Source organism: Leptosomus discolor, chromosome 5 (genome assembly GCF_034619465.1).
Source record: "Leptosomus discolor isolate bLepDis1 chromosome 5, bLepDis1.hap2, whole genome shotgun sequence".
Classification (NCBI taxonomy): domain Eukaryota; kingdom Metazoa; phylum Chordata; class Aves; order Leptosomiformes; family Leptosomidae; genus Leptosomus; species Leptosomus discolor.
The window spans coordinates 30082091-30094514 of NC_141395.1; the positions used below are offsets into that span (position 1 = coordinate 30082091).

At 42.6% G+C, this 12424-nt stretch overlaps 1 protein-coding gene across 1 annotated transcript; it reads left to right on the top strand.

Moving 5' to 3' along the window:
• Positions 1-2743: 2743 nt before the first annotated feature.
• On the top strand, positions 2744-11950 carry WDR12 (WD repeat domain 12). Its single transcript, XM_086465035.1, has 13 exons — positions 2744-2784; positions 2870-2964; positions 4238-4332; positions 4975-5081; positions 6007-6122; positions 6510-6664; positions 7439-7484; positions 8290-8375; positions 8570-8710; positions 8823-8928; positions 9687-9819; positions 10643-10715; positions 11466-11950. Exons 1-13 carry the CDS (start codon positions 2744-2746, stop codon positions 11541-11543), a joined length of 1272 nt encoding a protein of 423 aa, XP_086321161.1. The 3' UTR covers positions 11544-11950.
• Positions 11951-12424: the final 474 nt, after the last annotated feature.

A 12424-nucleotide genomic window follows, 5' to 3' on the forward strand; every position in this document is an offset into this window, starting at 1 on the left:
AGCGCATTTGAACACCATAGGACTGCTTCCTTTGCCCTGCCTCCATTTGGGAAGCACATTGCTCAAAATAAGGGAAATCTATGGTCATTGCTATCCTTGGTTCAACTCTACAAACACAGCAAGCAGCCACAGAAACTGCTAGCAGAGGCACACATAATAACCATCATGAGCATTTTATGCAGGGTCTTACAGACAGCATCTTCAAGCGAGTACACACTATGCACGGCAATCTAGCCCACACGTTACCGTCAGTGGTTCAATTCCAAAGACAAACGCACTGATAGTTCAAGATCATTTAGCAAAACACAAAAGGCAATCAGATCTCCATTTATTTAGCCACCAAGAACTCCCATACCACAGCTGTCAAAGCCAGGGGCACCTCTTGCACACCCTAGGTTCTCACTGACCAACATTCACGGATACAACTCGTATAGCAACAGGTACTCTCAACAGGAACAAATTTCAATGCCTGCTCTGAGGTGAACCTTTCTCATAACAGTCGTAATCTCCTCTCTAATCCAAAAGCCCACATACTGTTTCTTACATAAACTTTTAAAGACGCTAAGAGAAAAGTCAAACTAGCATTACTTTAAAATCCTATTATTGACCAGTCACACCTCCCCCCTGCCTTAAGGCAGGATATTAGATTTCCGTATTTTCTTGCCTCCGATTTTTTATGCTATGGTAATACCTACACCTATCAACTACAAGCAGTCGTCCCTAAGAATACACCAGCTCTAGATTGACATAATTTTAAGGCTTTGTATGAATGCTTGCTTCTGCCTTCCTGCAGTTACGGGGCCTCCTTGTGAAGGCAACATGCAACCAGATTCCAAAAGGAAACACTGCCTTTCAAAATCCTAGAGCTAGTTATTTTAACACTGAGTCAATGGTGCAAGAAGAAACCTAAACTGTAAAAAACAGAGAAGTCCATTGTGATAACAAGCACATTCTACCTAGGAGTACCCTGTTGGGGCAAGAGGGAAGGGATTCTCTTACATTTTTGAAGCTTCAAGTTTTCAATGCATAACCATTAAAAAAAAGGGGGGGGGGGGATCAAAGCTCAACCGTGCAAGTTTACGTTTTTAGCATTTCTGACAGCAATATTCCCCATTCTGGGTTTAATTTATACTTCATGACAGGAAATACATACAGTTGAATGCCTCAGCAATAACCTTTTTTGGGTTTTCCATGAAATTTCATAAAAAGATTTAAGATAATTGCACAGCTTACAACAATTAAACACTCTCCCTGAAAAAGCTACCTCTGATGATATTTCTTTACCACCCTTACAAAGGGCAGAAATTACAGTAAAGCATAACAAGAAGGAAATTAGGGCATAGTGATACCCTCAAGTAAATGAGTTACAATTAGCTTTATATTAACTTGTTCCAGGTTTGAGATTCATCTTATCTCTGTCATGGAAGAGCAGGCAGATACCGTTAAGAATGCACAGATCTGGGGACTTTACTACTTAAAAAGTTTCTCAAGTAAGTCACTTTTGTGTAGCTAGCACAAGTATCTGGAAAATGCACCTGTTTCAATTACGTTGACAAACAATGTTAGATCTTTTAAGTACACTTAAGAAGTAGATGAGACTTCAGTCTCATAAAACATCAAGCCTCAACACCTGCTGGCTCGAACAAGTTGCCCCAACCCAAGTCACCACACAGGGAAAGCTCAGCTGTTCCCGGAGAGGCCACAAGTAACTGTCAAAAAGGCAGGAAAAAATAACACATAAACCAAGCACACAGCAGGTACTCACAAGCAGCCTTCTCCCAAAAAAGGAAATTTATTGCAGCTTCTTTTAGAGTCCACTGCATGTTGGGTTTATTACTTTTAGTAGGAAGTTTATTGTTGGTGTGCCACTTTACATGCAAAGGAACAACCCGAGTTACCCCAAGACAACACCATCAGCAGCGAACAAGTCCCGCTCGCCGGCTCCAGCAACGCCGCAGCCCCGCACAGGGAACTACTCACCACCACCGGGGCGAAGCCGGTACCGCCGGCTGCCCCGCATCGCCCCGGCCCGGCCTGGGGCGCAGCCAGGCGGCCCCCGGGTGAGGGGGAGGCACGGGACATCCCAGCGGGGCACGGGACATCCCAGCGGCGCACGGGCCTGCGAGGGCCCCGCGGAAAGAGCCCCCACGCCCCAGCCCTGAGGGGAACTGGGGGGACCTCGGCTCTTGCCCCTCACCCTACGCCCCCCGTCACACTGGTCCGCACCACAGCCCCGGGGCGGGGGCAGGGGGACGCAGAAGGGCGGGCCCCGCCCACCGGCCCGAGGGGACACTGCGGCCCGGCCGCCGCCCGCCGCGCGGAAAGCACCCGCAAGGACTCTACTCAACCTCGCCTCGGCTCCTGCAGGCACCGCCATGCAGACCGGCCCTCCGCGCACGCGCACCGCCGCCGCACCCGCCCTCCGGCCGGGCGGGCGGGAGGGAGAGATAGAGGCGGGGGCGCGCAGAGGGCGCTGGGAAGGTGGTGGCGCGGGGCCTCGCGGGAGTGGTAGCTTGCGGGCCGGGGCGCGCGGGGCATGCTGGGCGTCGTGGTCTCCGGGGCAGCGCACCGCCCGCCGCGTGGCTCAGGGGCTTCGGCGGCGGCGCGAGCCCGGCCGGGCCGCGGGAAGGGGCTTCGGCGGGGCCGGGGCGCGGCCGGCGGGCGGGGAGGCGGCGCCCCGCGGGCGGGCCGGCGCGGCTGATCGCGGCACGCGGTCGGAGGCGAGGCCGGCGGCGGCGGCAGCATGGCGCAGCTCACGGCGCGGTTCCGCACCGAGAACCGCAGGTGAGGGGGGCGCCCGCCCGGGCCGAGGGCGTGGGTGTGAGGTGGGGGGTAACGCAGAGGCGGTAACGGCGCCGTGTGCCCGCAGGTACGCCGTGGAGGATGTGCCCTTCTCGGTGCCAGCGGCCTCCGAAACCACCGACCTCAGTCACCTTATCAACAAGCTGCTGGCAGCCGGCAACGGTAGGTGCTGGGGCGGGAGCGGGCGGGCACTTACCAGGCGGGAGCCCAGAGCAGCCCCGAGCCTTTCCTGCGGAGCCGCTCAGCCGAGGGTGACACGTCCCACCATCCCCGGGCGAGGGCAGCGGCCGGGGCTCTGCCGCAGGCTGCACCCCGCACCAGGCCAGTCGAACCCCCGCTTTGGCTGAACTTGACCCGTTGCAGCGCACAGTGCCGCCAGCGGGACGGCTCGGGGCAGGCCCGGCCGAAGGAACGTGCCGTCAAAGGCAGAAGCAGCACCCCGGTGCCCCCAGGCCCCTCGGTGAGGTCAGGCTTCAGCCTGAGCGGGTCCTGCCCTCCTGTTTTGGTCTGGCTATCCAGAGTAAGGCACTCCTTGAACTTGATCAGAAACTCTGCAGGTATCAGCGCTGGCTGTCCCAGGAGAAATGCTCCAAAGGCTGGATCAGCGTGTGCCCGGCCCCACAGACCAAGCTCCCCAAGCAGATGGGAAGCGTTCCCCAAAACCTGGCAAAAGAAATAATGAAACCAAAGGTTTGGGTTTTGTGAAAGCCTCTCAGAAAAGCTCAACCATCCTGTCAATGCTAGCTGAAATGGGACTGACTGAGTTGAAAGGTTTTTTGGGGAAAGACACCTGTGCAACGTTGATGAAAAAATCCTATGTTCTATAAGAAGCCAGACTAATTGTATCTTAACCTGCTGAGACTTCCATGAGTTGCTTTTAACCCATGAAATTGCAACCAACCTTGAATAGAAAACTAGTGCATAATGCAATGCTTTTGTTGAAAAGTGGGGCCTTTGTCAACTGTGCCATTACAGAGGGAGAAACTTGAGCCAAAAATTCCTAGGATTTCCCTATTGCTGCCTCAAATACAGAGCTCAGGCTAGTGCTGATGAAGATGTGGGCTAGCAGTGGCAAGCTCCATACTGAACCGTGATGAAGCACCACTGGGGTTTGATTAGATGTAGCTACAGATAAAAGGATTTAGAAAATAATGTATTAACAGTAAGAGGCAAGCTTAAGTCTTTGAATCCCAACAGCAAGTTTTCCTTCCTCTTAACTCACACATTCCACATAATCCTGTGGAATTCATGGGCTGCCTACTTGCAACTGGAAGAAAAGAAACTGACTGTTTGGTTGGGGTGGTTTTTGTTTGGGTTTGTCTTTTTTAACCTCTTGCTGGCTTCATTCTACTGAACGAGCACAGAATGATGCTGTTCTTGATGGTATCAAATAAATAGTGACACCTGAACATGGATTTTTCCTGATTTGTTTCAGCGGATCACAAATATGTGGAGTTTGACTTCCTTATCAATGGCCAGTTCTTGCGTATGCCACTGGTCACGCACATGGAGATGGAAAATATCTCCACAGTAAGTCATATTCAGTTTCTCCCCGTGTTGCACAGCAGAACACACTTAGCCAGTTTACCTAAATATAGGTATTAGACTGTCATCCTGACTATGTAGATTGCCTTGCTCGGTTTTATTTATTTTTTGGCTTTCCCAGGAGAATTCTCTGTATGTTTAAATCCATTTGGAACTGCAAAGTGATTAGACTGAGAAGTGCAAGGATCGTCGTTCTCCAATCTGTTGTCTGTATGCAGTTCAGAGGGGAAATACTTGTCTTAATTTGGTTTATCATTAATATATTTTTGTCTCCTACTCTATTAGTTACATTGGGGGACAAAGGGGGAGGTCAGTATCGCCTCTAGAAAATGTTGCGAAGTATTTTAGACACCAGTTTTGTATGGGTAAATATGTAAGAGGAGGAACCGGAGAAGAGTGAAATTGCTTTTGCTTCCAGCCTGCTATTAATAGTAATTTGATAAAAATATGGAAAGCAATATAATTCTGACACTTTTTTCTAAATACTTTAATTCCACTAATGTGGCAAAGGACTTGGATACCAAGGTCTTTGCCAATAAACTTACATATTTGCACTATGCTACAGCTAAATATTACTGTTATTGATCAAAAAACCATGCTGAATTGGTATTTTGTTTGTGAGCTCAGGAAGAAGTGGTGGAAATAGAGTATGTGGAGAAATACATGGCCCCTCAGCCAGAGGAATGCATCTTCCACGATGACTGGATCAGTTCTGTTCAAGCCACTGAAGAATGGTACCACACTAAGCCAGTTCTAAGTTTTGTCCTGCTTATTCCTGTTGTGTGCAGAGGACTCCATGTGGTCAAATGGAGTGGTATTCTGTCTCTGTAATGAATTGGTGTTTGGGTTTCTTTTCCCCCTTTGTTCTGTTTTTATTTTATTTTTTTTACCTGTCAAGTCAGTCAGCTGCTTGCTTTTGTAGGCTCAGTTTTAACACCTCTATTCTATGTTGACAGTGACTTTAACACAAGTAGAAAACAGTCAGTGAACATGAGATACTGTTAATACAAATGCCATTTGCTATCCTTTCTCTTAAAGGACAGCAGGATTTCCTTATCTCTCTTTTTAGCTTAAACTCTTTACTTCAAATGTGACATTCAGTAGCAACAAATACAATAGTGTACCTTTATGCAGAGCTTTTCTTTAAAAAAAAAAAAACACCACCACACCAAAAAACCCATCAACAAACCAGCCATAATTGTCCTTTTCTACTGTATTTTCACATTAATTTTCCAGTCAACCAGCCAATGTTCCTATATTAAGTAATGGTTTGAAAATGCTTTGAGATCCTCTAGTAATATACCATGAACAACAAATTACCTGTTATTTTAAATTATGTAAATTATCTTAAGTATCACCTACTAGAATATGCAGTACTCTCATTGCTTTCCTTCTTTTTGGCTTGTACTCCTAGCCTTCCAGTTGTAGGTTTTAATAAAGCTTTGCTCTGTAACAAAAAGATTTTTTTACTTTTCAAAAGTGTTTTGGTGTTTGTTTTTTTTAAAAAACCCACACAAAGTAGCTGTATTTTGAATTTATTTCAGCTAACCAGTTACTATGCTAATATTTTTCCAAGCTTTTGATTGAGGCTTTTTTTTTCCTTCATAAAAATATTGTTGGTTTTAAAGACAATAATGTTTCAAATTCTGTACCCTGTAGGATATTAACTGGCTGCTATGATCAGACTGCTCGAATCTGGTCTTTGGAAGGAAAATCCATCATAACAATAGCAGGGCATACAGAAGTAGTGAAGGATGTGGCATGGGTGAAGCAAGGTCAGTATTAGGGTAGTAGTAATAGTGTGATTTAATGGGGGAGAAATGTCAGCATTCCTCAACCACTAATATTTAATTATCTAAATGCTATAATTATTTTGATCTGTCAGTGGTGTTAGAAGTAAAGTGATGGTGTGAGTAAAATAGTCCTTTAACAGTAATGAGTATAGTTAAACATGTACGTTGTATATCCACCTTGCAGTCTTTGTTAGCAAATACTGGTATGTATATTTATATTAATTGTACTTACAGGGTAACATGCTGTAAACTGAGATACGTATGAGTTTCTATCTGCTATGTCTTCTTTTACTAGAATAATTATATATAGTCTATAAAGACTTCAGAAAGCTGAGTTGGGTGCAAGCATGACTTTTTTTTCTTCCTCAGATAGTTTATCGTGCCTGTTACTCAGTGCTTCTATGGACCAAACTGTCCTTCTGTGGGAGTGGAATGTGGAGAAGAACAAAGTGAAGGCCCTTCACTGCTGCAGGGGACATGCTGGGAGCGTAGACTCAGTAGCCATTGACTGCACAAGAACTAAAGTGAGTGACTTCTGGAAAGAAACCTTTGGATTTTGGAACATTAATAGCCTGTATCTCAAAAATCATCTTTTAATCCCTGCATAGGTACTAGTCATTATTTTATTATGACTGACACACTGGTAAGTTTCCAGTCTTGTTATACATGGTGGTTACTGAGGATTAGGAGTGCTGTATCAACGCTAAGCAATCTTTTCAAAGTGATGCACTTAACCTCTAATATCAGAAAAAGCTGAAGGTGACTTTAGATAGCACAAGCCATTATACTGCTGCTCTTGACTTCTCTGAGTGAAGGTCAGTGTTTATTTTTAAGTAAATTCTACTTTTAACGTGAATTTTGCATTATAATTAACTATTTTCAAATTTGACATACATTTTCACAGTAGTTTTGGTGGGGAAAAAATTTCCAGAGTGATATTCAGAAAAATCAGGTGGTAGAAGAGGTCCTTTGCCTTTTTCTATGAATTCAACAGTTAAGAGCACTCACACCAAAGGTGAAGTCATTGCTTGCAGCTTGACTCACTATCTGACAGGTTAAAATAAAACCTTTTGATGCTGAAGGAAATAAATACTTTGTAGATATTTTTCCTGCAAAAGAAGGAAAAAGAATACTTTGATCTATGCCAAACTTTTTTTTTTTTTTTTTTTTTGAGGAACCTAGCACTGTTCTTCATATGTTACAACCCATTGGTTAATTTTTCAAGCAGAAAGTATATTTATTATGGCTTCCAAGGTCTGTTTGGATCAATTTTTAACAAAAGGTTTCTGTTCGTACAGTTCTGCAGTGGATCCTGGGATAAGATGTTAAAGATCTGGTCTGCAGGTAAGATAAGCATAAGCTGTGATTCCAGGCTCTCTTAAAAAAAACCCTGTACTTAAAACAACCTGAAAGATTGATATCTGAATATACTTTTTTCTTTAAGAAAATCTGAGTCTTTAATACTAAAAGCCAAGCTAGAAATTTTTTTTTTTAAGTTTTGTATATTATTATTTATATGTTAAGTTACTGGTTTGGTTGGTAACACAATTTCAGATATGGTTATCAACTGCGTGCTGATACTTAATCAGAACACAGTATCTTATTTCTTTCACTTATTTTTAATGGTTTTATATAAACGTGCAGGTTTGAGCATAGACTTCTTACAAGTCAAAAGTTTGTGGGTTGTTTTCCTGTTCTATTATTGACACCATAATATGGAGGGCAGTAAGATGACCAGGTCTTTTCTAGAAATGTAGACTAATCCCATTTGATCTGAGTGCTTTCTTTCACTGTTCCCAGTCATATTCTTTCAGTTTGAGCATATATATGTAGGTATTGTATCTAAAAGAAAGATTGTGTTTATCACACACCTGAATTACTCTTTGAATTTTCCATGAGTAAGGATGGTCTTAAAAAGTCATTTGGACTTCACTGTAAAACTGTGTGACCTGGAGAATATCACTTAACTTGTGTTCATTTTCCTCTTGCTCAAAATGGAGATAATACTGATCTGATCAGAGGTGTAAGATTAAAATATTAATGCATCATAGACACGTTAGGTATTGTAAGTATGGGGGTTTGCTTAATTACTTACAAGGAAATGCAGTTCAAAAACCTCTACCTGAAGTCTGACTGTCTCCTGTCACAGTACCTACAGATGAAGAGGATGAAATGGAAGAAGCAGTTAACAGACCACGGAAGAAGCAGAAAACTGAACAGTTGGGACTAACAAGGGTAAGATGACCTTCAGCTTTGTCTAGGATTTTACTTTAGAAGCGTGGCCACACAATAATTTCTCTTTGTTAAAAGTGACTATATGAAACTTATGATGATAAATCTCAGGGTGATCAGACACTTATTTGTTGAAAGAACAGGTTTGGGTTTTTTTAGGATACTAAGTCTAATCTCTTCTCACCTTTAAATTCTAGACTCCTCTGGCAACCCTTTCTGGCCACACAGAAGCTGTCTCTTCTGTGCTGTGGTCAGACGCTGAAGAAATCTGCAGTGCATCATGGGACCACACCATTAAACTCTGGGATGCTGAGACTGGAGATGTCAAATGTACTTTGGTGAGATCATTATGCTTTGTCTGTAGGTTCAGCTGAAGTCCAGCTCAAAGAAAAAAGTTGTGCAAAATAGTAGTAGCGCCTCTCTTAGAGTTACTATTTTCTCTTCTGACAGACAGGAAACAAAGTGTTTAATTCTGTGTCCTACTCACCACTGTGTCGACGCCTTGCATCTGGGAGCACTGACAGACATATTAGACTATGGGATCCTCGCAGCAAAGGTGAGCTAAAACATGCATGTTTTCAAAGTTGTTTTTTTTCAAAATCAGAACTTCTCCCTGTTGGGAGACAGCTCACAAACTGTTTTCTGGTCCGTCTGCTTGAAACAGGCTTTTTTTAAATACAAAGATTGTCTATTTTCTGTAATCTGGTGCAAGACTACTTTTGATTTCTGCCTAACAATTTAGAAAACTTAGCTTAGGTTTTCTCTTTTTTAAACTTAGTAATGAATGTTCAACTGCACAGTTGCAGGACTTTTGTAAGGTTCATATCTAAGTTGGTCAGACCATCATTAAAGTGAAATAGTAGTCACTTTGTTACAACAGATTAGTGCCTTGTCCGACAGGATTGTGGGTAATTTATGACTGAGCCTACCAGATTTATTTCATAGACTTGTTCAGTTGTTTAGCTTCTATAAATCTAATCCAGAGTTTAACAGTATTATCATTTTGTATGTTAACAAAGCGTTTTTTGATTTCTTTTTTCAAAAATCATTGAAAAGAGAGTTTAGTGACAAGAAAAATACATTTAGAGGGGTTTTTTTGTTTGGTCTGTGTCCATCTCAGCCCCACCCCCACACTTGTGTGGCTTATATTTTTGTTTGGTTTTTGAATTACTGGTGAGAGAAAGACACACCTTTAACACAAATACGTTGCTGACTGCTTTCCTCCCTTTTGTGATTTTGTATGCATCTTAACAGTGCTGGTTTCAGTAGGCATCTACTGAAGTCTCTTTTTTTTTTTTTCCTCTTTCTGTTCAGATGGCTCCTTGGTTCTCCTGTCTCTGACATCTCACACAGGCTGGGTGACATCTGTGAAGTGGTCACCTACCCATGAGCATCAGCTGATCTCTGGTTCTCTGGACAACATTGTGAAGCTCTGGGACACAAGGAGGTAAAATAAACATGGGTCCTCTACTGTTCAAAGGCATGTCAGCTGATGGGGGTGGTTAACCTAATGAAATAGCGAAAGCAGTCCAAGACATTCATTGGAAACTCCTGTGGCGTTTATGAAGACCCTCTAGGTTTTAGGAGTCAAGCATGTAACGAAAGGGAGACAAACACTTGTCTACCAAAGGACCTTTGGCATAACATCTGTGAGAGCTGTACAACGTTCCAACACGGGACTTAACCTGGCATTTACAGTGGCATTGATTGCCATGCAGAAAGCAGCAACCGTAACATTGCTGCTGGGATTAGGAACAGCAGAAGGTCTGCTAACAGTTCCTCTGTTCCAAGGAACAAAACACATCCTCTTTCTAAGGAATAAGCTTAACAGCATGAAGTTTCACTTGATGCTCTTTTCAGAGTTTTCATTATGAATTTCCAAGCAATGAAGTGGTTTGCACTCAGAAGACATAAATGGCTTTTATGGAAGACACATAGTTGGGCAGCATCCATGTGTACAAGGAAACTATATAATAACCTGTTCCTAACAAGCAGATTGATTAAATTTCAGTCTCAAGGTAGTTTCGAGTAGGTGAAAAATGTTGCTGCTTTTCTCTTTGGGGATGAACACTGATGTGATCAGCTCTGGCGAAAGTGAAGAAAAAGTCACAGATGGTAGATATCTGTACTGTCTGAAAGTGGTAACAACTGCTAGACCACATCTGTGATAGATAGCATTGTGATAGTATTTCTTCCAGGGACCAATTTTGTTTTCTGTGATTGCTCACATAACTTCAAACACGTGACTGTAAATACCTGTGTTTTACCAGTTGCAAAGCTCCACTATATGACTTGGCTGCTCATGAAGACAAGGTTTTATGTGTGGACTGGACAGAAGCAGGGGTAAGAATCTGAAGAGCAAGTTACTCAGTTTACATGCATGGTGGTTAGGAAGAGGGCGAAAAGCAGCCATGGACTATTTTTTCCTTTATGATTAAAGACAGAAGAGAGCAGGACCTGTTAGTTGCACTGTGGTTGATCCTGGGGTGATAATTGGGCATTACTGTCATATGCATTGCAGCACTTCCCTGTGCTGCTGTGCAAAGGAGTAGGATGGGAGTTTAAGCTTTGTAGTGTTAAGTGGGCATTATGCTGGTATTCCAAACAAGGAGACAGAAGAACAGTACCACACCTTATGAGAAAATACATGGTTCGAGGTACCATTTGCTGCCATGGAGACTAAAGCAGCAGCATGAACTGACAGCTGGGGGACGGCAGTACATGTAGAAAGGGGGAACTATATAATCCTCTACAGGAAGCTGTTTTGCTACTGTAGTGGTACATATATGTATAAAATAGGAGAAAAAATGTTTTGTTAACAATCAAGATTCTCAGTGTGGCTCCTGTTCTCGACAAAAGGCAGGAAAAGCTTTAGAAATTTTCCTGTAAAAACTCTGCTTCTAATTTTAGGAGGAGGGTAAGAGACAAGGTTGCTTCTGCACTTTGATTCTGAGTTTTAGTCATGCATTAACAGTTCATTATTCATTACTTCCTTTTATGTCTTCAAATGTAAGAATATCAGAATCCTAAACTTTTGTGTAGGTATTTTGCTTAGTTCTGCTGTTAATCACAGTTTTCTTTTCCTCTCCTCAGTTGCTATTGAGTGGTGGTGCAGACAACAAACTCTATTGCTATAGATACCCAGCTACAGCCTCTGATGTTGGAGCATGAAGCTCAGCAGCCAGAAGACACTTTAAAAAAAAAAATAAAAGGTTTTTTTGCAGCAGTTGTTCTCTGTCAGCATCCCTACACAACCACCATCTGAAGAAAGAAGGTTTTTGTTGCTCAGACCTATTGTTCCTGTTTTTTGTATTGGTAACCTATATCCATATTTATCACAGAAAAATGGCAACAAGCAGTTACAAATGCGATTAGTGTGAAACAAAGCAAAGGGCCTTCCCTCCCTTTTTGATGGCTTTGAATGAACATCTTTTAAATGACTATTTGTATAGCTTTTTTAATGAGGAGTAAACTGTTCCTGTTACTTACAGAAAAATTAACTCACTGGACTAAATTATTTTTTGAGTTTACCTGCTTTCTCTCGGGGAAAAAAAAATAAAGCTTTTATCTCCTGTTCATTGGTTTAGTGCCTCCCTTCAGATAAAAATCAGACTTTAGCTCTCCTTTCAGTATGGCTGTTGGCAGTTCTTAAAATTAGGTCCTTAATTAATGAACCCAGGCTTCTTTCTAGGATGAAGACTTAGTATGTTTGCAGTGCAAATGGTATGAGATAAAGGAACTTGACAGATTTACTGGCAGATAAAGTACTCCTTTTTTTGTTGCTCATAAGTTCAGTTGTAAAGTACTTGTAAGAACGTGCTTGTCTTGTACTATAGTACATGTTAGGTTGCAGTACAACTAGTGTAGTATCTTACTCCTAAAAAGCAGCAGACATACAGAAACAAGTGGAGGATCACACAGAGAAGACAGAAGAAAAATTAATTTGTTCCTAGAAAGAAGGATACAAAAAGTTGCAATAGATTTTATGTTGATAGAGGGTAAGTACTATCCAAACATGCTCATTTTCTCCACTGGTGGTCTTGCTTTTAATT

What these genes read in the sequence shown, in the direction of transcription:
- WDR12 (XM_086465035.1), top strand. Translation starts at nt 2,744, where the DNA reads ATGGCGCAGCTCACGGCGCGGTTCCGCACCGAGAACCGCAG. An exon ending in AGATGGAAAATATCTCCACA is followed by an intron (nt 4,333 to 4,974) that starts GTAAGTCATATT and finishes TTGTGAGCTCAG; the next exon opens with GAAGAAGTGGTGGAAATAGA. An exon ending in TGTGGCATGGGTGAAGCAAG is followed by an intron (nt 6,123 to 6,509) that starts GTCAGTATTAGG and finishes TTTCTTCCTCAG; the next exon opens with ATAGTTTATCGTGCCTGTTA.